A 25130-nucleotide genomic window follows, 5' to 3' on the forward strand; every position below is an offset into this window, starting at 1 on the left:
TGATTGTGGTATATCGCCTATAGTATATTTGAAAAAAAAAATGCCACATTCAGTCGGAAGGTATTAAATATTAAAATGTAATTTTATTCTCATGTAAGTTCATGAATTTTATCCATAGGCTCCTCTCAGGGATTTCTCTGGTTTAGTTGAAAAAACTATTTTTTTTTAAAGATTTTATTTATTTATTTATTTATTTATTTATTTATTTATTTAGAGCGAGCATGTGGGAGTGGAGGGGAGGGGCACAGGGAGAGGGAGAGAGAGAATCCCAAGCAGACTCTGCTGAGCAGGGAGCCCGATATGGGGCTCCATGCCACGACCCTGTGATCATGACCCTAGCTGAAATAGAGTCAAGACGCTTAACTGACTGAGCCACCCAGGCACACCTAGTTGAAGAAATAAAAGTCCATGAATGGAGGGATGTGGAAGTGGAGGATAGGAGACATAAAATGGGGTGAGGAAGGTAGAAGATGAACCTGACACTGCTGCTGGGGCCAGTTCTGCTAAGACTATAGTGCTGTGCCTGTCTGTGCTCCTGAACAGGCTAAGTGCAGCTCCTCAGTAAGTGTGACTAAGTGTCTGAAATAGTTCACCTTCATTTGAATTTAAGAGGAGAACATCCCTCTTTCACTGATACAGAATCATGTTACTCCCAAAGTGCAGCCTGCCTGGGTAAGTTACCTGGGAATTAGGGAGGCAAACCCTACGACCTCTAAGTTAATTATTGGAAGTCACTGTAGAAATTTTGGCCAGAGAAAATGCAGCATACACCAACCTGTTCATTTCTGTGGAAGGGGGAGAGAGATTTCTATAGAAACTGTAAAGCTTCCCATAGTCATACTTACCTTGCTGCTGTTAGGTTTGGATGGAAAAAAATTGGTAATAGCATAAGTCATCAGAATCTCACCAATCTTTCACTTAAATGACTGTCTTTTAAGTATAAAAAGGTAATATATAAATTGCAGGTTTGATTTAATTGACCTAGGTTTGGTAGTTTCATGTGGGTTGATAAACAATGAGGATTTACGTGTTTCAGATTTTAAGCTTTCCTAAGGAAGAAATGATCTGTTCTTCTTAAAGTAGCCAATAAATGGCAGTTATTAAACCAAAGGCTTTTTTAGAAGTGCCAATTTCTCTAGCATGTTCTAATGCAAATATTTATTGGATGCTTTCTGTAGTTTAAGTACAGCCAACATTCTGGTGATCCTACCCCTTGGTAACATTTCATAGTTATGGATCTGGGATCTCTTTCAGTTCAAATCTCACAGATGCCTGATGGAATCAGTGAATGGCCTGGACAGCATCCTTTTGGCTGTTCAGGCTTTCTCTTTTGATATCCTTACTCTCTAGGACTTAATTTCTCCCATCACTGATAAATAACTCAACTCTCTTCATTTCACTGCCTACCAACAAATATAAAATCAGGTAGATAATTTTAAATATAAAACCAACTGAGCGATTTTTTATTTGAACATATTATAAAACCATTTAAGTTGGGTTTTTTTTTTTCCTGAATTATTTTTAAGTATTCTTTGCCTTTAGTTCAGTTGTCTCCTCTGGGTGTGGAAGTCCTTCTGCCTAATGAAAAGGTTTAAAGATGCTCTCTAAAAATGCTCTCCAAAAGAACTGCCTCTCTGGCAGTTAACTCTCACGGGGGTAAAGTACCTTTCAAACCCCTCACAGTGATGTTTAGTTTTAAAGCATCTGACCTGTTTGTGTGCCCAGGTGGGAGTTCAACTCCCTGGAAGGCCACTTAAGGCAGCAATGCAGCTCTTGAAAGAAGTTTTATAAAAGCAAAGCACCAAGCTGTAAAGAACAAAGCATTTTAACGTGAGCCACTATTACTTCTGCAAGAGCTCTGTTGCTTACCTGGAAAGACACACTGTGATTTCTAAAATAGCTGTGGAAATGCTACTCCTGGTGGGGTCAAATTGCATCTTGATTTCAGTCCTTGCATGTTGGTCCATCCTTTGCACAGTTTGCACAGTGAGTGAAGTGAATTGCAAGTATCTTTCCATCTTTCCAGGAAAGGAGGATCATTATTTATATTTTTGTGGTGCTTTCAAATTTCCCCATGATGGTCCAGTTTAGTTCTTAAATGACCCTGACAGTAATGCTGAAATTGTGTTAGCCACTCTTTTCTGCATTGCTTCTCTACCGCTTAGTGCTTGGAGTGGATGTCTGGAGTACACTTAAAAATTTGGATTCTGATGATTTGATTATGTTGTCGTCTACCCCTTTAGACTTGAAGCTTCTAAAGGGTCATGGACATGTGTTCCTTATGCTCAATATCAGTGCTGTTACCTGTAGCGACTTCACAAATGTTTGCTGAAATGAACAAATGCAGAGCCCCTGTGCCATTTTCTTTTTACCAGTGGTCTGGCTGACTGCATGTCCTGGGAGACTCAGCTCAGAGATCCTGTCCTCTAAAAAGCCGTCGCTAGCACCCACCTCTCTGAGCTCACTTTAGCACCCCTTTTCTCTCTGCCTTGAATGATTGTTAGAATAGCTCTATCACTGCTTACAGGATTGCAATGTAATTACTGTCCTACCCTGCTAGAATTAAGATTGGGGCTTGGGGTGCCTGGGTGGCTCAGTCAGTTGAAAACATCAGACTCTTGATTTTGGCTCAGGTCATGATCTCAGGGTAGTGAGATCGAGTCCTGTGCCGGGTTCTGCGCTCAGTGGGGAGTCCACTTGGGATTTTCTCCCTCTCCCTCTGCCCCTCCTGTCTCTCTTTCTCTCTCTCAAAATAAAGACATAAATGTTTAGAAAAAAAGAATGAGGCTTGAGTCTTAACTCAGCTTTGAATCAGTGAAGCCTACTACAGTGCCTGGCACACAGTAGTTAACTCGATACATGTTTACTGATTTAGGAAGTGAAAGAAGATAAGATTGTAATCATAGACTGGTTAGACCTTGAATGCCTTGTTCAGAAATTCAGAATAGAATTGAGGTACTTGCACAATGCCTAAAGTTTGATCTTTCTTTACAGTGTGTTAATTATATAAATGATAAAAAGGAGAAATTAAAGAAAAAATATTCCTAACCAGTAAGATACATAGATTGATTTTAAAATACACCCATTGCATTTTTTGTTTCTAATGTATTCTGGAAGTTAATTTAACAGCTAACAGAGTGCCTTCCATGTGCCAGGTCAGGTAATATGCAAGCTTAGGGATAAAGAAGCACAAAATATGCTATTTTGCTTTTTGTCAGGTAGAATTCAGTTATCAGCATAATATGGAATCAGTGTTCTTTTATATCATTTGGGCTAAGAATCATACTGGACACCCTCAGCTTTCTGGCCTCTTAATACCCATGCACACATAAAATCCTTTGATTGTAACTTGAAGTGTCCCTTTTATCCTTCCCCATTTCTCCCATATCACTGCCCTGCGTTGGTCTACTGTCATGGGTCTGCTATTCCTAGTATTTCACCTATGTGTTAACAGAAAAAATTATAGTATTGTGCGCTTATATTCATTTCATTTTGTAATTCTATTCAGTGTGTCTATGTCTACATGGTCTGTTTCTCCATCTGGATTAAGAGCAATACCTTGGGTGAATTATTCACAAAGTTGGTCTTGAATAAAAATACCTAAGGTAATCAATATCTTAAATTCTTCTATATTTCTTCCCCTTTCATTAGCAGCCACCATGAATGTATTATTTGTACAGTGACAAATGCTGGAAATGATTCTCATGGTGACTCTTGACAAAATATGTGAATGGGGAACTCTTTGTTGGGGACGAAGATGGAGTGTACTCAGCATCATCAAGTACCTTTACGAATCATCATGGATATTTCTAACCCCAAGACTCTTTTAGTACTTAGCAGACAATGTTTGTCTTCTCTAGGGTTGTGTAAACTAAGGAAATTAGACATCTGTTTTGAATGATTTGACCTTAAATCACATTTTTAAGTAAAGCCACATGAGTGTTATTATATCATTTTATTGCATTAGGAAGCAACAAGAATAAACAGTATCCTCTGGGCTTCTGAGGAGATTCAGGGATTGATCTAATTGTTTATACTATATTAAATGTCTTATTTAAAATTCATGTTTTCCAGTGAACCTTTGTAGTTTGCAAAGAAATAGATTTTATTCTTATCTCTTTATTTTGCATTTGTCACTAACTCTTTTGTTTACTTGAGAAAAAATAATAGAACTAATTTTGGCTCCATACTGTCATCTTAAGCATGGTGGTTTTAATTTCTGTGTTTAAGTAAGAGAATAGCTCATGTGATTTGAAAGTCAGCTCATTTTATTTTTTAGGAATTGTAATTCAAAGCTGAAGATAACCCTGATAAGCTTTAGTGTATTTTGTTGTTGTTCCTCTATTTTTAATTTTCTCCAGAGAGCATATACCACAAATATTTGGTTATCTGACTCTGCAGCATGCTACAAAATCTTGATTATATGTTGGTTTAAAACATCAGCCCTAGAATCAGATCGACTGGATTAAAATCCTGGTTTTCTGTGTGACCTTGGGGAAGATTTTTAACCCTTCTGAATATAAAATAATAATAATACTCCCCTCAGTGCATTGTTGAGGGGATCAAATAAACGAATGGGTATGAAGTACTTAGCACAATGAGGAGCACATAGCAAGCATGCAGTAGAGATTCAGTGGCAACAACAGTGATCATGTGAAGAGGAAGTCACTGTCATGGCCATAGTTAGAACTGAGAAGGCCACAAGACAGCTTCCTTTGGGCTCAAACCCACTGTCCCATCAGCCAGTCTGGTGTAAGCTAAAGTAATAGAGCCACTTTATGTAAACACTGACCATTATCATTAATAAATAAAAAGTTACTCTTTTCATGTCTGGAGCAATTATTTAGTATTTATATCCAATGAATCAAAACATTGGAAAATTAAATATACATATCACTTTTGGCCAGGAAATTGGGCCAGCAGGACCCTATTCTACAGAAATAAAAATCTCAGTATATTCGTATGGATGGCTATTTTATTGGAGGATACTTTGTAGTAGTGGGTATTAAAAACACGGAGCTGGGTCCATATGTCCATTTTGGCCTAAAGACTTGTCTATGTTATATTATTGATTTAAGGACAAAACACACTGCAGAGAAACATATCAGGTTATTATTTTTTGAAAAAATACAGGAAAAGGCTAAAAAAAGCACTCACCTCAGGTATGTAAATGTACATTTGTATGTATAAAATAGAGTTTTGAAGGAAATACAATATTACCTGAGTGGAATAAGTGTGTGGCCTTTTAAGATACTGTTAGCTTTTTATAAACTTCAATTATGAAAACATTTATAATACACAGGGTAGAAAACATATCTGTGCACGCCTCACCTAGATTCAAACAGATATTATTAGCTTTGGCTACATAACACACTGTCCTCAAACTTGGTATCTTTTTGCTTGTTTGTCTATTTGATTTTAGAGAGGGGGCAGGGGAGGGAGAGGAGAAGAGAGAATCTTAAGTAGGCTCCTTGCCCAGCATGGAGCCTGAGGCAGGGTTCAGGCTCACACCCCTGAGATCCCGCCCTGAGTGGAAATCAGAAGTCCGATGCTTTACCGACTGAGCCACCCAGGTGCCCCCCAAACTCGGTGTCTTAAAATAGTACCCATAGCTGACAATTCTGTGTGTCAATAATTTGGGCTGGGTTCAGCTGAGTGGTTCTGCTGATCTGGGGGCTATGCGTGGCTATTCTTGGCTGGGCTCCTTCACGCATCAGCAATAAGCTGTAGGGTCGACTGGGGCTGGGTGTATCTCCGCTTCACAGGGTCCCCTTCCTCTAGCAGACTAGCTGGGACTTGTTTACCTGATAGTGAGCAAGTTTTCCTTTTCCCTTGTAGCCTTAAGTTTCTCAGAATTGTACTTTACTTCTTTATACACACGTGTATGTGTGTGTGTATGTGTGTATTTTATATAGAGAGATACATCTATGTATCTGTATATATCTATGTATATATTTGTATATATATAAAATACACACTATACTATATATGGTATATATGTATTGACTCAAGAGGATTTAATGTTCTTCCTAAAATTATCTAAAAATAAAATAAAATCTAACTAATGTACTGCTTCAAAACTGAGAGGCAGCATGGTATCATACTCATGAGCACAGACTGAGTTACTTTGCCTGGGGTCATATCTCACATCTGCCACTTAACTAGCTGCAAGACCTTGAACAAGTTACTTAACCTCTGTACACCTCAGCTTTCTTGTCTTCTGAAAGATTTAAAAGGGTTACTATATGTACAGCACTTAGAAGAATGCCTGGTACATATTAAATATTATATATATGTTTGCTGTTGTTACTCCTCATATTAATAGCCAATATATTTACCTGTGTAACTATTTGAAAGTTTTTAATAGTTTTATAAATGCAATTAATAGCTTTCACAATCACCATTAATTATTGTAACATTCTTTTTTTAGATTTTATTTATTTATTTTTGGAGAGAGCGAGAGCACACATGAGCAGGGGAGGGGCAGAGGCAGAGGGAGAGAGAGAGAATCTCAAGCAGAGTCCATGCTGAGCCCAGAACCAGTCATGGGGCTCTGTCTCACGACCCTGAGATCATGACCTGAGCCAAAATCAGGAGTAGGAGACTTAACCGACTGAGCCACCAGGCGCCCCGCATTTTGTTCTTGTAATAAAAAACATATATTTATAATTCAGTGGACTTGGTAAAACTTTAACATTTAATCATGTTAGATTTTTCACCTTGAGTTATATCTAGAATGATTACATATATTTGAAAATTAATGTTTGGATGTTGAAAATAAATCCAAATGGCAGACTTGATTTGTATCACTGACTTCATTACATTGAATAGCTATGGATGGGGGCAGGCTGTGTAATCATGTGGTCATTGATACACGTAACTACCTTGAAGTAGGCATCCAGCTATTTCATCTTGCTAAGCTAAGGCCACATACATTTGGCCAAACTTTGGCACATACCTACTGTGTATGTGCCAGGCACTCTGCTAAGAAGGATTCTATGTGAATTATCTCATTTAATCACTGAACAGCCTCTTTGAAATGGGAACAGTTTTATCCTTACGTCCTAGGTTAGGAAACCGAGGCATAGTGGAGTTCGCTAACCTACTCAGTGGCATCCAATACATGGCTGAGTCACTATCCAAACACAGCTTATGTGGCTGCAGAGCTCAGCTCTCCCCACCAAGCCCAGGGAGCCCCCGTGTCCTATCCTGCACCAGGATGAGGACTTGACCTGCACTAGTCCCCCTGACCCCCAGAAGGTCATTCAAACAAGGTGCTCTTCTTTTTTCACACTGTCCTTGAGTCAGCTCAGGTTTAGAGTGCTTTTCATAAGGTCACATAAGGCTAAGTAAGATTTGTAGGTGAGATTTCGAGCATGACTGTCTTTATGGTCTTTACTACTGGAATTCTATAATCAATGACAGTGCTTCCTTTCTGAACACGGGCAGGAGCTTCACCAGAACCTCTCAAACATGTGGTCAGGAAAGTTTTACGTATCTCAGAAGCTTACATTTAAAATCGTATCTGACGTTTTCTTTCATTTAAATTTCGTGATTTAGTGGTGAAGATGAATATTTTCCCAGACGTCTCTTCACTAATTGTATTTTTGCTGGTGCAAATTGCCTCTTCATATCATTTGTTATTTATTTATTGTTATACTGATGTTGCTGCTGATTAATTCAACAGAGTCCTTAAATTCCAGACTGTTTTGATCATTTATAAATTTGATATTCTATCGTCAGTTCCATGTGGAGGCCAGTTTAATTTCCCCTCCCGACTCACCTTGTCGAGTTTTGATAACACCTTTCTGCCCTCTGATCAGGCAGTGCGGGTCCCTGTGTGGCTCTGGCTTCAGACCCCAGCCAGACTAATGAAACATCTTCAGCAGAATCTTTGGTTCCTTCTTCGGGATTATGGGGAGCTCTCAATCATGGATGTTAACAGAACTCTTAGAGTGTTTTGGAGGAATATTTTTTATAACAAAGAATGATTTAGCTAAACTCCTCTTGAGTACCACCAGCAGGTTTCTGTTAAACTGAAAATGTCAAAGATGATGCATTTTTAAAACAGTTAAAGTTTGGTTTACATTTTCTGTAGAAGCTAACTGTATAATTTCTTCTTAAAGCAAGACATGGTTTAGCCTGTTAGCGGATAATACATGTGAAAATAAAAATCATCTCTAATTCAACAGTAATTTAGGCAGACGCTTATATTGTGACTTTTTGTGTCGTTCTGGGATTTAGAACAAAAACGAACTCGTTTCTAAAGATGTCAGTCAATAAAAAACTTGACGTATGGGAAATTAAGCAGTCTCTTAAGAAAGTTCTGAACAGTATACCTGTCACTTCTCCATCGTACTTGTGGCTTATTTCCCAAGATACAGTCATTAGCGTCAGCAGATAGTTAAAAGGTTGTGTTTGCTTTACTCTGTGTTTGTTTTTTACTTGGAAATTACAAAGCACACACAAAGTATTTTCCAGCTAAAGCAGGAAAGCGGTTTGGATGATATGCTGTAACATGAGTTAGTTCTCAGTAAAGCTTTACTTTTCTTATGAAAGGAGAGCACATTACTTCTCTGGATGGAACCCCCAGAGTATCCTCCATTTGCCCTGAGCCTCTTCATTCCTTCTTCTTTTTTTTAAATTTCTTATTTAAATTCAATTTAGTTAATATATAGTGTATTATATATTAATACACTATATATTAAATATATTTAATATTTAAATATATTAAATATTTATTTATTTACATATTTATGTATATTTATATATATATAAATAAAACACAATAGTATATTAAAAAGAGGTAGAGTTCAGTGATTCATCAGTTGCATAGCACCCAGTGCTCGTTCCATCACATGCCCTCCTTAATGTCCGTCACCCAGTTACCCCATCCCTCCTACCCCTCTCCCCTCCAGCAGCCCTCAGTTTGTTTCCTATGATTAAGAGTCTCTTATGGTTTGCCTCCCTCTCTGTTTTTATCTTATTTTATTTTTCGTTTCCTGTCTCAAAACTTTTTTTAGAACAGTTACTTGTTGACAGTTCTAAATCCACAAATTTTACAGGCCCTTGAGATTGTGGTTCATGTAAATATTGGTAAATGTAATGGATCAGACTTGTTAATTCTGTGCATTTTTTTTTTCTGTGCTGAATACAAAATATCTAAAATATGATTACAGCTAAGCTGTGAGGAGGTTCTTGCTGGAGGAATTGGTCCAGGTTTTATTGTTCATATTTTTCAAAATGCCCAGTATATAATGGGTGCTCAGATGTATCCCACTGTGGCTAAAAGTGACCAGGTAAGGTGAATGAATTTATTTTGGGCAGCTCAGTATTTTATGAATAATAAATAATATAAATACCCATTCAGTTATGCTCTGAATCACTAAGCTGACAATTGCATATCTTTTGGGTCTTTGATATAAATATCTTGAAGCAAGTGTTTTACGCGCATTTTCGGTATATGCTATGTTTATGATGCTTCTTACTTAGGTGTATGCTATGCTTTAACTATGGTTATTATTAATTTTATAGCACCTAGATTGCTGTGGCATTCCCTTGGGGAGAGCAGAGTGCTGGGTCCTAGCTGGTCTGACTTGTAAGAAGGCTCCTGCCAGATGGGCCCGTCCCCTCCCCTTCTCCCAGTGAGAGTGCCACCTGGACTGGGGAAGTGAGGAAGTAGCACAGTTAATTAGGCAGTTTTGCTGGGGCATTCCTGTGAAATGGTGTTACTTCTTTACCATCTTACTGTATGTTCACCAGCATATTAGGACTGTGGCCAAAATTAGTGCACCTAACAAATGGTCTCGCCATTTGTAATATTGGAGAATCCAAGAGAAAGACAAGAAGAGAGAGGGCAAAATAGAAAGGTGGATATGATATTTGGGTGAAAAAATAATTTTTTTAATTAAGGTTGTACTCTCTAGTGGTTGCAAAATAAATATTTCATGTTTGTACCAGGGGACATTTTTGAGAGGGGCATAGAAGAGGCAGTTAGCTGAAGAAGGATGCATGACACCTGGTCTGCAGAATACAGATGTGGCTATGGATGTGGTTTCATCAGGCTGGAATGGGTGCTAATAAGTGTTTTTAAAGTGATGGTGGCACCTCCCCGCAGAGGCTTTGTTCCCTTGGAGCTTTGCTCCCTGAGTTCATTTATTTCTCCACAGGCTTTCAACTTCCTTATTTCACAAGGTTTCTCATCAGAAAAGACTTATTCTTTAGGACCATTGTTAGTGCTGGCTGAGGGAGCAGGAGGAGGGATGTAATTTGGTTTTTTGGTATTTGAAGGATGAGATCAAATTTAAAATTACAAATTAAAAATACACAGCTCTCTTATGAAGGTGGCAGAGCACAGTGTAGATCTTGTTCGTTTTGGTTATTGGGAGAGGAGTTGCGGTTTGATCTTAAAGTATCCGTGGACTGTGGAATCAGTTGTGGGTTGCTTGCGCCCAGCATTCTTTTACTTCTGTACATTGCAAAATGAAATAGTAGAATAGGGAACGTGAGTATAATACACATACACAAGAAAAACATTTCTTCCTGGAAGTTTTGTGTCTAAGTATGTATGTTTGTGTGTGTATGTATATAATGTAGGTATGCACACATAACATCACACACATATCCTGGGGTGCACATACAATATTTTGGTACCATGATGGGGCCACGTGTTTGAAAAATATTGGTTTTAGAGCATTGCATTTAGAGTCTGAATGTGAAAAATTCAGATTCCCTTTAGCTCCATCAGATGCTGTTGGTGGACCCTTTGATGAGCGAACTGTTCTCTGTATTTCTGTGGGTCTTTATTGTTGGGGGGATTTAATGAGATGGCATACATGCAGCCCCTGGCCCAAGCACTGGCTGGCACATTTGACTCCCCTGCATTCTCCTTTTCTCCTTAAGAACAGCCAAGATATGTTCTTGGAGCTGTCTCCCTCTCTTCCATGCCTCAAACCTGGTTCTTTTCTGAATTCAGCCTTGCTGCTACCTTTCCATTCCCCATGATTATGTTTGCCTCTTCTCTCTCTGCTTGCTTCCCATTCTTCCTTTGTGTCTTCTTTGACCAATTTCTTTCGCAGGCAAAGGGCTTGGCTTTTGATAGCCTTCCTCTTTGGGTTAAGAAACCAGAGAATTTTCTTTCCTTCCTTTCTTTCAACTTGTCAGTCTCAGTCTTTTTCTCCCACGTTAAGAAAAAAATGTACGCTTGGGTACTTGGGAACCCAGTACGCTGTACAGTTCGAACTTCAAGCCTGTGCCACTTGGTGTGATGTGCACATCAGAGCTGGTCAGCACATTGTTCCTGCCCATGACCCCTACAGAAATTGAGAGCAAGTCTTTAGAATATTTTATAGAAATTTGACAGTGTTTTTACATTTATTTAATATAATAACAAATTTGGGCTTGTGTTTTGCATGTCTTTTTCTTCTTTTTTGGAAATCCATGTTTATTGCATTTTACATACATTTGATCTGAGATGTGTCAAATATTTTTTCAAAAATGGTCCTTTATCGTAGATTGTTCGAGAAGCACTTCTCTAGATAACTGAATTGTTACAACTGGTGTATATAATAGGTCAGAAGAAAAAAGAATGGCCCTGTAAACTAGAGGCAGGATGTACACCTACAAAGATGCAACTTGTAAGCTTTCTGTTTAGCTTTTGGATTTTAAATCTACAAATTTGAAGACATGGTCTTCAAAAAAAAAAAAAAGAAGAAGAAGAAGACAAAACAGCCAAAGTAAGAGAAAGGCCAATGATCAGTGTGCTTTTACTAAAATTAAGAGGCTTAAGAAGTGAATTTTATAGTGGCATTAATATTTGTGGGGGTGGGAAATTTTCCCTTCTTGCCTTTGTCAGGGAGGAAAAATTTCCTCCTGAGCTTCAAGGTTTTTTTGGTTGGTCTAAGAATTAAATTGACATGAGACAGATTAACAAGAGAAAATAAAACTTAATTACATATGTACGGGGGGTTCCATAAGAATATGAAGCCCACAGGCAGTCAGGCAGTTGAGGCTTATGTGCCCTTCAGAGCTAAGGAGAAGGGGGAGGCTGTCAGGGACTTCAAAGAGAGGAAAGACAATACACAGGAAGATGAAAAGAGTAAATGTTCAGCAAACAAGTGTTTGGGACTTGTCAACAAACAGAGAGGAATGTCAACAAACAGACTTTTCTAAGTTCCTCCCTGTCCACTACACCTAGTTCATATTATACAGTAATTACCTATGGTGCTGGCTTACCTACCGGAGCAGCTCCTCTATCTAAATTCTCTTAGGCATTTAGGGGGAAGGTCAAAGTTTCTTCCTGAGCCTTCCATTTCTTCAAAATAATCTATATGCAAAGAGACACACAGTGGGGTGGCCAATTTTGCACCTCTGCACCTTCTAGGTTCTTTGGCTGGTCTTATAATTAAATTAATATAAAACAGGTTAACAGGAGAAAGCAAACAGAAGGTTAATATTATGTATACTTGCTGTGTATGTGGGAGAGACACTAGAAAATGAACTTTCTGAAATGGCTGAAGCCATCAACTTGAATACTATCTTCAGCTAAAGACAGAGGATGTTGGAGGTGGCGAGTCTGGGAAGGAAAAGCACAGTCAACAACTAAGGTTGTTATGTAAATTTAAGTCTTTTTCTTCATTGACAAGAGTTTCTAGAAATTTGGTTATTCCCCTCTTCCTGGTACAGAAAGGAAGACACTGTTACAAACGGAGCTTCTCCTGATAAGTGTCTCTCAGGCAAGGATAACTTCTACTCAGTTTTGAGAGCTTTGCCTGTTTGTGCTGTTTCTTGAGAATAACCAACTACTACTAGGTATTCATCCAAAGGAAACAAACATAGTGATTCGAAGGGGCATATGCACCCCAGTGTTTAGAGCAGCAATGTCCACAATAGCCAAACTGTGGAAAGAGCCCAGATGTCCACTGACAGATGAATGGATAAAGAAGATGTCATACACACACACACACATACACACACACACAATGGAATATTGCTCAGCCATCAGAATAAAATCTTGCTGTTTGCAATGACATAGATGGAAACTACAGGGTATTAGGCTAAGTGAAACAAGTCAGTGAAAGACAATTATACAATCTCACTCATATGTGGAATTTAAGAAACAAAACAGAGGAACAAAGGGGAAAGGGAAGGAAAAATAAAATAAGATGAAAATAGGCAAACCATAAGAGACACTGAACTTTAGGAAACAAACTGAGGGTTGCTGGAGGGGGTGTAGGTGGGGGGATGGGGCAACTGGGTGATGGGCATTAAGGTGGACACTTGCTGTAATGAGCACTGGGTGTTATATGCAACTCATGAATCACTAAATTCTACCCCTGAAACTAATAATACACTATATGTTAACTAACTTGAATTTAAATAAAGAATTTTAAAAAAGAGAGAAAGAAAAAAAAAGAATAACCAGCTTAAAATAATCCCCATGCCAAAGAGACACATTTGGGGTGGAAGATCTGCTCCCTCTCAAGTTCATAAAATGCTGCTTCTCCACCAGCCAAAGTATTTAATAATGCACATAATTCTCTCTTCCTGCTGGATGATGGAAAATGCTCCCTTTTTTGTTGGGCACACAAAGTTTTTGAAAAGTACGAAGAGAATTCACGCAATTTCCTTAGCTTTTAAATATCTAGAGCCTCTACCTCACGGATGCAAATTTTAATGATGGGGTAGAAGGGAATAACTAATTTTATCTAGCTATTGCCACTGTCACAAACAATGATGGAAGATAGTCCAATCAAAAGCATTTGCCAGTGGATATGATTAAGCTAAATTTAATTCACCCGAAAATTCAAGAATGTGAATATTGCATGTTCTCATAATGGAGTTTTCCTTTTCAGAGAACCAAAATAATTATTCTTAAAGACCTTCAAAGCGTGCTTTAAAAACTGCCCCTTTTGAAGCCAGCTCTGTTAGGTGGAGTTCTTTTCATTTGCCTGCAATGTTATAGTCTCTGCTTCCTCACTTGTGACTTAAGGGTGTTTTGTTATTCGAACACAAACAGAATTTCTATGCTAATTTGAATTCTGATTTCCTTTATTTATTTGACCAGGTGGAGTGTTATTTGTTGGGGAAAAAAAATTGAGGTAAGGAAGTACATACTGAGGGAGACCCAATTAGTCTTTGAAAATGCATTTCCTCACAGTCAAAACATTGAAGCAGGAGGTGAAAATTAAACATTCAGCCATATAGGGATATTTTTAAAAACAGACTTAATAGTCTAAAACTGAATATAAATGCCTTGGATCCTTTAAACATTGGCGAGTTGACTTTCCTTTCATAGCCTATAGGTGATAAATTCAATTAAAAGGCATTTCTTCCCTCCCACCTGCCATTTCTGTATGCACAACTGTGCGTTTACCCCCAGGAATCTGGGTTTGCCAGACTGTGCTAAATATAAGTGTTCACACTTTCTCATGTAAACTCACCGTAAGACAATAATGTAGCACTGTCAGGAAATACTTGCATTGGCTGAAATGTCATCTTCTCTTATTCGAAGCCATGAGGGTAAGTCCTCATGACCACACATAGAAATAAATATCCCCTTCCCAGAGCTTAAATATAGAGGCAAGATCAACTTTGTTGAAGGTTTTGTAACCCTTCAATACTAAAGTTCCTCTCTCATAAAGAGAGGAAACTTAAAAATTATCATTTAGATGAAATAGGATAGGACCAGGAAGGTTGTAAAGTGGGCAGGTGGAAATATATCTGCTAAAGAACTGAAGATAATTTAGAGAAGCCACGCATTTGGATGAAGTATGAGGAAAACAGAGTAATATTAATACTCATCACCCACAATTTTTGAACTTGTGCTATTTGGCAAGCATTGTTCTAAGTGCCTTTATACATTAATCATTAATTATGGGGGCTACATAAAAATACCAATTGAGAGACTGTGGAGGAGAAAAAAAAAAGGAACTCTCAGGTGACCAGACCCCAGGGAAGGGGCTTGGAAAAGGGAGACTATTCTTCCAAAAACATGTGTGTGTTGACCATAGTGCTGCTCAGGTGGCTTCCTAACTGTTGAAAGGAAGAAGAACTTTGCTTGTGACCAGTCCGAGCAGAATTGCTTCCTGAAGCCAGAACAGGTGAAGAAGATGGTGTGGATAGAGCTGGTGCATCCTCCAACACCACACTTGTGTTCTTGGAAGATCTCTGACTCATTTCGCAGAATCATACACTGAAAGTGATAGATTTTGTGAGAAAAACGGGGTTCGGGCTGGCCACTCAAAATCTATGCAATAGCTCTCTAGCTGGAGAACCAACAAAAACAGTAACAGCCCTTCTAAAAAGACCGGTCCCACCAATTTCCATCTGGCCTTCAGAATCCCAGTGACTTCGTTCTTCGCCCTGTACCCTGAGGCTTTGGCTTCGTCTTTCTACTGCAAGTCAGTCCCTTCTAATAGAGATCACTTCTGCCAGCCTAAAAATAGGATCCTGGATTTGTCTTCTTCCTCAGTCAATGTTCTTTCCTTTTCAACTCAGCAGGTGAGCCAAAGCTCCACAGTTTCTTTCTCTGTTCTTGCAGTTTCCCAGACAGCTTCACAGAAACCACTAAACTTCTTGCCACTTCCTCCCCTGAGTGAAGGCACTTGTGTGGGACTGGAGCTTTGTTCAAAGGTCATCATGTAGCCCTTTATTGAGATCACTCAAAAACTTTAATGTCCTGCCAAAAGTCACACATGAACCCAAGGGACTTCTGTGTTGGATGGATGTCATGCCCCTATTTGCTAATCCCATTTGAGCTAATCTGCATTACAGAAGCATACCCAGGTAACAAAACAGACTGTATTTTCTGGGCCAAAAAGGTTAAAAAGGAGAAAGGAGTATAAAAATTACGATCATTTGTGTATTTATAACTTATAACACCTGAATTTCACCTTGACCTCAAGTTAAAAATTTCTGTATACATTAGACAGCTCAAACAGCTGAGAGAGCATTTTGTGCTGGAACGGTATAATATGGAGGATTGGTTGCACAGCTAGGGGAATAGTATTTTAGGGATTCCTGGTGATTCCCTGAACAGTAATGGTAGGAAGCTTTCCAGTTTATACCAACATGTGAAAAAGAGACTTGTCTGTTTCAGCTTCATCCAGGCATCCAAACTCAATGTCGCAGGACACAGGAAAAACATGCTTTTGCCGTCCTTTGCCTATTGCCCTGTTTACCATCCATGGCTGCCTGAGTTTCACTGATGGAAACACTGCAAGAAATACTTTTCTTGTACTAAAGGTTTTGGTGATTCAGCGTTGACCTTAAGGCCATGTCATGGTCGGCCCTGTAGGTAGGAACATACATTGTAACTATGTTGCAGGTAACAGAGCCCCACGTGATCAAATACAGAATAGATCTGCTTATATTTACTCAGAAGAGAAAAGTACGATTTTTAAGTCATGTTATAAACACCAACAGCCAGCTTTAGATTTGTGATGGGGTTGGTCTACCCTGCATATTTTGAAGATTTTTTTTTTTACATTTTATAGACTCTAGCTAACCTGAATCATTTCACTGATGTTCTCTTGCCACCTGTCCCCTCTCTGTGCCCCCCAACTCATTCTTAAGTCACATTTGTAGTTCTTCCTTATCACTGGAATATATGTTCCATAGATAGCCCTTCCCTTGTGGCTTGGCTTTCATATTTCCAGGTGCATAACATTCATCTTTTGAAAAATTGCTCTGTTTTCAAAGAGTGACTGTAATTTTCCTTCACTGTCGTGAAGGGGTTTTGTTTTCTTCATATACGCTCAAACGGCACATGAAGAAACATGGTGTTATTGGAGTGTAACAGGGTGAGTAGTGGGCTGGAAGCTCAGAGGCTCGAAGTTTTGGTTTGACCACGAACTCATCCTAAAACCTGGATAAACAGCTTCCTGATCTCTCTGTGACTCAGTTCCTGTTTATCTTGAATGCCATTACCCCCAGCTCCCCTTACACAGGGACACTATAGGAGTAACAGCCGAGGGTAAACATTGTCTGATATTGATCCCTTAACAGTAGCCTATTAATTTATAAAAGATACGCCTACATTTGGGTTTTTTATTTTGTTCTCATAATAATTCTCTGGGAAAGGCGGTCTTCTTTTGCTGCTTAGGAAGTCACAGCTTGTAGACAAGAAAAAAAATCTACACTTGTTCTAGTAGTGTATGTATGTTTTTGGTATCTGTTGAGTGTGTACTAAGATACATACACACACAAACATACATACATACATACACACACACACAAATGTCCTTGAAAATTATGGTTCACAATAAGGGAAATTTTAAAAAGAATACTTAACTGGGGAATAGTCTCCTCCTTCCAGTAGAAAGCATGAATCCAACCATATGTGAATAGTATTTCTTTTTTCATCTTTATGTTCCAAATTTAGGTGTTCTTTCCCCTCAGAGTTTCAATACATTTTTTCCTGTCTGCCAAAAATGCTTTATGATATTCTGTTTTCCCTTTTATCTCAAACATTTTGCTTTTATCTTTCTTTATATTTACATAAAGACTTTATATTTACATAAAGAAAGATGAAAGCAAATATACGATATATAAAATTCATACAATTATTTTAATTGCCATTTCTATTGATCTTAGACATGGGGAGGGCCCGAGTGATACAGCTGATGCCAGGGTATCTGGAAAGCTTGGATCCATGTGGAAACACTTCAACAGTCATGGGTGGGCTGGTGCTGTGGATGTAAAGATACACATTGCTCATAGAGATTTCTGAGCATGACCATCCTCTGATTGGCACAATGACTGCATCAGTAGGCTCGGTCATACTGGTCATGAAAACACCTCCACTATCAAGAAGTCATTTGTTATGGCAATGGGGGAGGGGTGGTGGCAATGAACTGCAAGAAAGTTATGATTTATTAGCAACAAGGAACATCATAGGGCCTGTGAAGTCTTCTAAGATTCCACAAATCAGGCCAATGTGTCTCTCTTTCTCCAGGTTGCACGAGAATATTAAAGGGGCTGCAATTGCCAAATGGTGGAGCTGTTAGAGAATAGTGTTGTCCCATAGCACTTTCTGAGATGATGGAAACGTTCAATATCTGTGCTTCCCAGTGTGGTAGCAATCAGCCACACGAGCCCATTCAGCACTTGAAATGTGGCTAGTGTGGCTGAGGACCTAAGCTTTTAATATTATGGGTTTTTACTTAATTTTAATGTAAATAGCCACATGTGGCTAGTGACTACCAGATGATCAGTGCAAGATAGCAAATTATGCATATTTTTGTTACTTAGGAGACTAAATGCAGTAATTTCAAGGGAACTTTCTATTCACTGATCTTGAGAATTCTTTGAGGTGAAAAGGTGTGAAAGAGATAGGGCTCTCAAAGCCTAAGTAAGATACGTGGCATTGCAGTGTCAACCCACCACGTAAATGATGGTGACTTTGAGAGATGACCAGAAAGTAGTGTTTCTGGTTGTAACTCTCCTTTGATTTTCTTTCCACAGGCTCTTTCATGCTGGTGAACACATCTGGGAGACCTGAGGGGCAGAGAGCCCACCTCCTCTTACCTCAGCTGAAAGAAAACGACACCCATTGCATTGATTTTCACTATTTTGTATCCAGCAAGAGTAACACTGCTCCTGGGTTACTCAATGTCTATGTGAAGGTCAATAATGGGCCTTTGGGGAATCCTATCTGGAACATATCTGGAGACCCTACCCGCACGTGGAACAGGGCAGAACTGGCCATTAGTACATTCTGGCCTAATTTTTATCAGGTATGCTCTTTGTTTTCATTTCCTGTTTTGATGCATCTTCTAACTTCTGAAAATACAGTTTTTGTATTAGTATAATCAGAGAATGTATAAGAAGTGTAGGTATTTTTTTAATACTGATGTTAGGGAAGCTTGTGCTATTTGATAGGGAGTATATTAAGTCTTTGTATGTTACCTTGGGAAATGAGTAAAGAACACCTTTCAAACTTGTTTATGCATATATTGTTTTAAGAAAATAAAAGAAAAATAAAAACAAAAATGCTCTTTTAAGTAACCTGAAGCAGGGCAGGAAGCGCTGTCTGCAAGTGCTATATTAAGTGGGCCATATCTGACCCACAGAGACATAGCACTTGATTCTAAAAGAGGAGACTCCTTTGTTCATGAGTTGCTCTCAGGAGTAAGTGAATCATTAAGAAGTGAGCCTCATGGACCAGGTAGCAAAGTGCAGGGTCCTGTTGCCATCCCTGTAAGCAATGGGAAGAAAAGAACATATGTAGGATAAGCCCTTGTCATGGTGGGGCTGCTGTCCTGTTATTCGCGATGTTCTGTTAAGACCCACGTCACCCACTTGGAGCTCTCATTGAAAGTAACTAAAGGGTGGAGGCCAGGAACAGTTCAGAAGTGGTACCAAAGCAACCCTGACGTCATGTGCCTTCTGGCAGAGAGTGACTTGTATCCCAAAGGCATCCGGACTCAGGATCAAAGGTGGAAAAATCATGACACTGGCATTTGGTGCTTTTTTTCCTTTTGTCCACAGCACCTTTAAAAAGTAACTTGATTTTGAGAGTACTCAATTAATTTCAAGCTAAAAGGATTCATTAGGAGGATTGAGATATTTTGCTTTTTCTTTCTTAATTCCTTTGGCTTGCTCAGGAGCCAGCTGGAACATGGATCCAAGACCATCTCTCAGTTTAATTGAGGTGCTTGGCTAGACTCAGGGAAGGGAAAACTGAGTCTCCTCAAGGGCTGCTTGTCTTCCTAATGGCAGGAACAACACCCAGGAATCCATTCTGCAGGTTTGGTGTTTATTAGGGAAGATGCATCAATCCCAGTTCCTCTACCCCTGGATTTGATAATGGGAATAAATGGGCTGTCACTGTTGTGCCTGATTTGTCTGTGTACCCTTTTACCTGCAACAATTTCTAGAATTTAATGATTGAGAAATTCATGTGTCTTGAACAATACACATGTAAATTGTTAAATAGTACACACATAAATTGTTAAAATCTTTTAAAGGTACACTTCTTTTAAAAGTGTTAAAAATTTAGTTAGGTCTAAATTTAGCAATCTACTGTTAGGAATTCATCCCAAGGAAATAAGGAAGAATGGTTGCAAATAATTAACTACAAGGATTTTCATGGCAGTTTATTTATAAACTGCCATGAAACAGTATTATTTCCTCAGAACTCAGAAACAGTATTATTTCCATCATTAGAGGTTTAATTTATGTTACCTCAGTACAAAAATGCATTTTGCAACAATTAAGAATAATGTCATGGAAGACCATTTAATGATCTACTTAAGGTTATGTTGTTAAGTGGAAAAACTGGTATAAAACAATAAATTCCACAATTTAAATTTTACATATTATATTTTTTAATTTTAAAAGTATATTTATATGATCAAATATATATACAATAATGTGTATATATATATTATAAAATGAAGACTATGCTGAAATAAACATATTAAAAAATGGTATCTCCCTAGCTAATAGGGTAACAGGTGATTTGAACTTTTTTTATTTATACTATCAGTCATATTCTAAATTTTCTCCCATATATATGTACTGTTTTTATGTATAAAACCCCAAAGAGTAAAGTAAAAAAAAAAAAAAAAAAGTTTTTCTTCTACAGGGAAAATCTCCTATTTAACAAATAACCTTTTTTATAACTATATTAGCAATCAGTGGTATAATTTAAAAAAATAGGGCTCTGGGACAAAATTTCTCCATCCATAGTACTAAAATGGGAGCAGGGGAGGTGGGTTTGGTTAAGCTAGGCTTCCAAAGATTTTCATATGCTGGACTAAGCTAAGAGGCTGAGTGTTTTTAGAAACTTCTTTTGGAGGAGACCTTCCCAAAGTAGAGAAGGCGTAGGTGTGTGATGTTCCCACTGCCCCCCTGGCACCTGCATTAGGTTCTGCCTTCGCCCCCAGGCATCTGCTGGATGGAGGCAGTGGGACAAACTTCTAGGCAAGATCAGAAGTAGGTCTTTTCATCTGTGCTCTGATTTTCCTGTCTTTCACCTTAGCACTGCCTACCCAGCATCTCTAGGAGTGAACTCTCTTGGGCCCCTCAGAGCCTCCAGAGTCCAATGCATTGGTTTAGTTTTGACCTTGACCGCAATCCAGATCTTAAAGTTGTATTTTGCCTTTGTGTAAACTCAGGCTATGACAAGATACCAAAGACTGGGTGCCTCAAATGATAGACATTCTTTGTTCATGGTTGCAGAGCCTGGAAATCCTGCAGGATTCTCATAGAGTCAGTTCTTAGTGAGGACCCTCTCCCTGCCTTGTAGATGGCTGGCTTCTTCTCTTCTCAGAGGGTGCTCAGCAGCCTTTCCTCTGAGTGTGTATCTGGAGAGAAAGAGCTATTGTCTCTCCTCTGCTTCTTATTAGGATGATAACTATGGGGGTTCCACCTTCATGACCTCATCTAAACCGAATTACCTCCCTAAAGCTCCATCTCCAAATATTATCACACTGTGGTCAGGGCCTCAGCATATGAAAATGGGGAGGGACACATCATTTGTCCATAGCAGCCTTGGCACACCTAGCTCAGACAGTTAAAATTAAAGGAAGGAGTTAGTTTAATGGTCTTAGGAGATCCCCCTTTAAAAAGGAATTCTGGAACTATATTGAAAGTGAGGTGGTCCTATATATTAGGCCATTGTGATTTCCAATGAATTCTTCGTTTCTTGGGCTCTTTTGAATAAAATATTTTGCCACCCCCATTGTGAACTTCTGACCCCATCCCCCAGGCCCACCTGCTTCCCACTGTTACATCTCTTACATAATGAGCAATGCATGAGTTACCAAATCGAATCAGAACCTAAGTCTCACTATCTCTTTTTGGTTCACTGGTTGATTCATTAGGAATAGCTTTTTACTTTGGATTTAAAAGTGGATCTGACCCTCTTCCCTCTCGTGCTCTCTATCTCTCATTCTCTCTCTCTTAAATAAATAAAATCTTTTTTAAAAAAAGTGGATTTGTAGAGATTCGTTAATACAGCACTGCTAAGTTTTTAAGAATCTGGTGATCAACATCTGTAAAGGGTTCAGATCCACTGAAAGTGCCCCTGTTAGTTTAATTTCTGAGCTCTCCAACCAAACATTAGTTTTTAAAGTTGTAAAGGCATAGTGAAAGGCATATTTCTCCTTTATCTACTGGGCAGTAAACATATTGAAATCATTACCTGGATAGTAACACAAGCTATCAGGTAAATGGCACTCTGTAGATGCTACAAGAGAGTTGCCAGCAGGAAACCTCCCAGACACTAAGCAATAGGCCTTAAAATCACCATGTAAGACCTGAATGAAGTTTCCCATTTGGGATGAGAAAGGCAAACCGTATTACCAAAGGTGAATAAGAAGGAAAACACCTACCAAATCCTGTTTTCGCCCTTGGCCCAAGGTGTCAGCCTAACTGGAGATGACCAGAAAAAAAGCTAGAAAAACCAGGTGGCTCTGCATGGGCAGCACTGCCTGAGGAAGGAGCTTCCTTGCATATTGTGGTCCTCAGCGCATTGTGCCTTTCCTGAGAAGAGGGTTGTCATAATCCTGATGCTCTTAAAAATGTGAGTCATGCCTGAGCATGAGCACTAATTTCCCAAATAGATTTATCTGTAAGAAGTTCTGTGCTAGTCTAAGGATATGAGTCTGCTCTATGTGACTGTAGTTAACCCTTGAACAACATAGACGTTAGGAGCGCCAACCCCCCATGCACTGGAAAAATCCACGTATAACTTTTGACTCCCCCAAAACTTTACTAATAACCTACTGTTGATCAGAAGCCTTACCAATAACATAAACAGTTGATTAACACACATTTGTATGCTATATGTCTTAATACTCTATTCTTATAATTAAATAAGCTAGAAAAAATGTTATTAAGAAAATCGTAAGGATTTCAGGTTTCACATTTAGGTCTTTAATCCATTTTGAATTTCTTTTCGTGTGTATGGTGTTAGAAAGTGGGCCAGTCTCGTTTTTTTTGTTTGTTTGTTTGTTTTTTTTGCATGTAGCTGTCCAGCTTTCCCAGCACCATTTTTTGAAAAGACTTTCCCTATTATATATTCTTGCCTCTTTTGTTACAGATTAATCGACCATGAAGGTGTGCTTTATTTCTGGGCTCTATCCCATTCCATTGATCTATGTGTCTGTTTTTGTGCCAGTACCATACTGTTTTGATTACTACAGCTTTGTAGTATCGCTTGAAATCTGGAATTGTGATACCTCCAGCTTTGTTCTTCATTCTCAAGATTGCTTTGGGTTTTTTTGTGGTTCCATACAAATTTTAGTATTATTTATTTTAGCTTTATGAAAATTTTAGTATTATTTGTTTTAGTTTTATGAAAATGCTGTTGGTATTTTGGTAGGAACTGCATTCAATCCGTAGATTGCGTTGGGTAATATGGACATTTAGCAATATTAATTCTTCCAGTCCATGAGCATGGGATATCTTTCCATTTGTTTGTGTGATCTTTAATTTCTTTCATCAGTGTTTTATAGTTTTCAGAGTATAGGTCTTTCACTTCAAAAGGAAATACGTTTGTAGTGCTGTTCTGTCATTACTGAAAAAAATCCAGGTATAAGCAAACTCACACAGTTCATGCCTGTGTTGTTCAAGGGTCAACAGTATTACATTTTGAATCACAAAATATAAAAAATATTATTCTGGTGTCACATGAACATGGTTAATAATAGTCAACATATAAATGATGGCATTTTTAGGAAACAGGCCATTTCTGGGCTAGAAAGCTGAGGACAAGATAGTAGGATATGAACATCTGAAGGAAGTGGGACCCTTGAGAGACCTTCTCTCAGTGCACAGGGAATCTGCTTCCCCCCAGACATCACCTCTACATTAGAGAATTTAGGCTGCAAGATACAATAGAGAGATCTAAAACATTAATACAGAGTGAACATATACTTGAAATATTACTATGTTAAAATATTTTATATTCATATAGCACTTTATTTCTAAAAGATGCTTTTCACATTTTATTAAGTAGCTTTGATATAATAAGATCAATGAATTAACTGTTTTAAAGGAATTTCATATTATAGTATTATTTGGAAATGGGTAGCATCGTAGTATAGTAGAACATGTGATTTGGGTTCAACAGAACTGATTTAAATATCAGCCCTGTTTACTTACAAGTTTGGGCAACTGACTTAAACTTATGGAACCTCACTAATTATGGAACTAAATATAAAGGCAGTGCAGTGTGTAAAGAGGAATGGCAAAGCACAATTAGGCTGTTCTAGCCTTTCCATAAATAGTGGTAGTTTATTGAGATTAAGATTATGGTAGACAGAACAAGGGGAATAGCTAGTATCTGAGTGCTTTCTCCCTAAGTCACTCCTTAAATGTGTTTGGTGGAAGGCAGAAGGGGCTCAATGAAAAAGGGTTACAGGAATGAATCCTTCCATGAAAAGAGGTGAAATAAAGTGAACTGGGTTTCTTTCCACCAGAACATTCCAGAACTTACGGTCATACAAAAATGCAAGGTGAGGTTTTCCTGAGTGCTTCTGGTATCAGCCTGCCCTGGACTTTCTGCCATGGGAAGCAGGTGCTCCAGATAACTCCATCTGGGGGGCTGACGCACTGGGCTCCTTCCCTCTGTTCTGTCCTTCACTCTCTTTTTGGTCAGGATTGCCCGCTGGGTTTTGGCTACTACCCGCTAGTTTTTTCTCAACTTGGTCAGAATCTGAGTTTTGCAGCTCTTGGATTTGGAGAGGTTTTCGCTAAAAGTAGACACCACTGCCCCATGTACTTTTGCTAAATAGTAAGTTTCCTTGGGCATCTCTTGTTTTCCTAGTCTTTCCCCTAACATTATCTTAACTTGGCATTTATAGAGTTTCAAAATGTTTCTTGGCAAAGTGTTCTCACCATAGCAGTCATTCTGTGGAGCTTGTCCTATTTTTAGGAGAATAGTATTCTGCAAGTACAAATCACAATGGTAACCTGCATGGAATGCACCTAATTGTAGGTTAATTGCTGTTCATTAAAACATAAATTGTCAAGTATTTGGCGATTAACACATATTTAATTTCTTAATTACTGTTTGTCCTAATTGCTGCTACTTAGAACCTGCTCCTCTGTTGGGCGGCAGCAGTGAGCATTGCCAGCTGCTTGCTTTCATAAGGGCACCTGGGCTGGGGGACCACTTC

At 38.6% G+C, this 25130-nt stretch overlaps 1 protein-coding gene across 5 annotated transcripts in view; it reads left to right on the top strand.

Moving 5' to 3' along the window:
- PTPRM (protein tyrosine phosphatase receptor type M) overlaps nucleotides 1-25130 on the top strand; it is an 817256-nt gene that overhangs the window by 286341 nt on the left and 505785 nt on the right. For all 5 annotated transcript variants that reach the window (XM_073898518.1, XM_073898514.1, XM_073898515.1 and 2 more), the window contains exon 3: nucleotides 18466-18737. In XM_073898518.1, the coding sequence (XP_073754619.1) occupies nucleotides 18466-18737 (272 nt within the window). The remainder of the gene's footprint in view (nucleotides 1-18465; nucleotides 18738-25130) is intronic.

The sequence above is a fragment of the Callorhinus ursinus genome, unplaced genomic scaffold (assembly GCF_003265705.2).
Source record: "Callorhinus ursinus isolate GAN/ISIS: 27379988/994484 unplaced genomic scaffold, GSC_fseal_2.0 scaffold11, whole genome shotgun sequence".
Classification (NCBI taxonomy): Eukaryota; Metazoa; Chordata; class Mammalia; order Carnivora; family Otariidae; genus Callorhinus; species Callorhinus ursinus.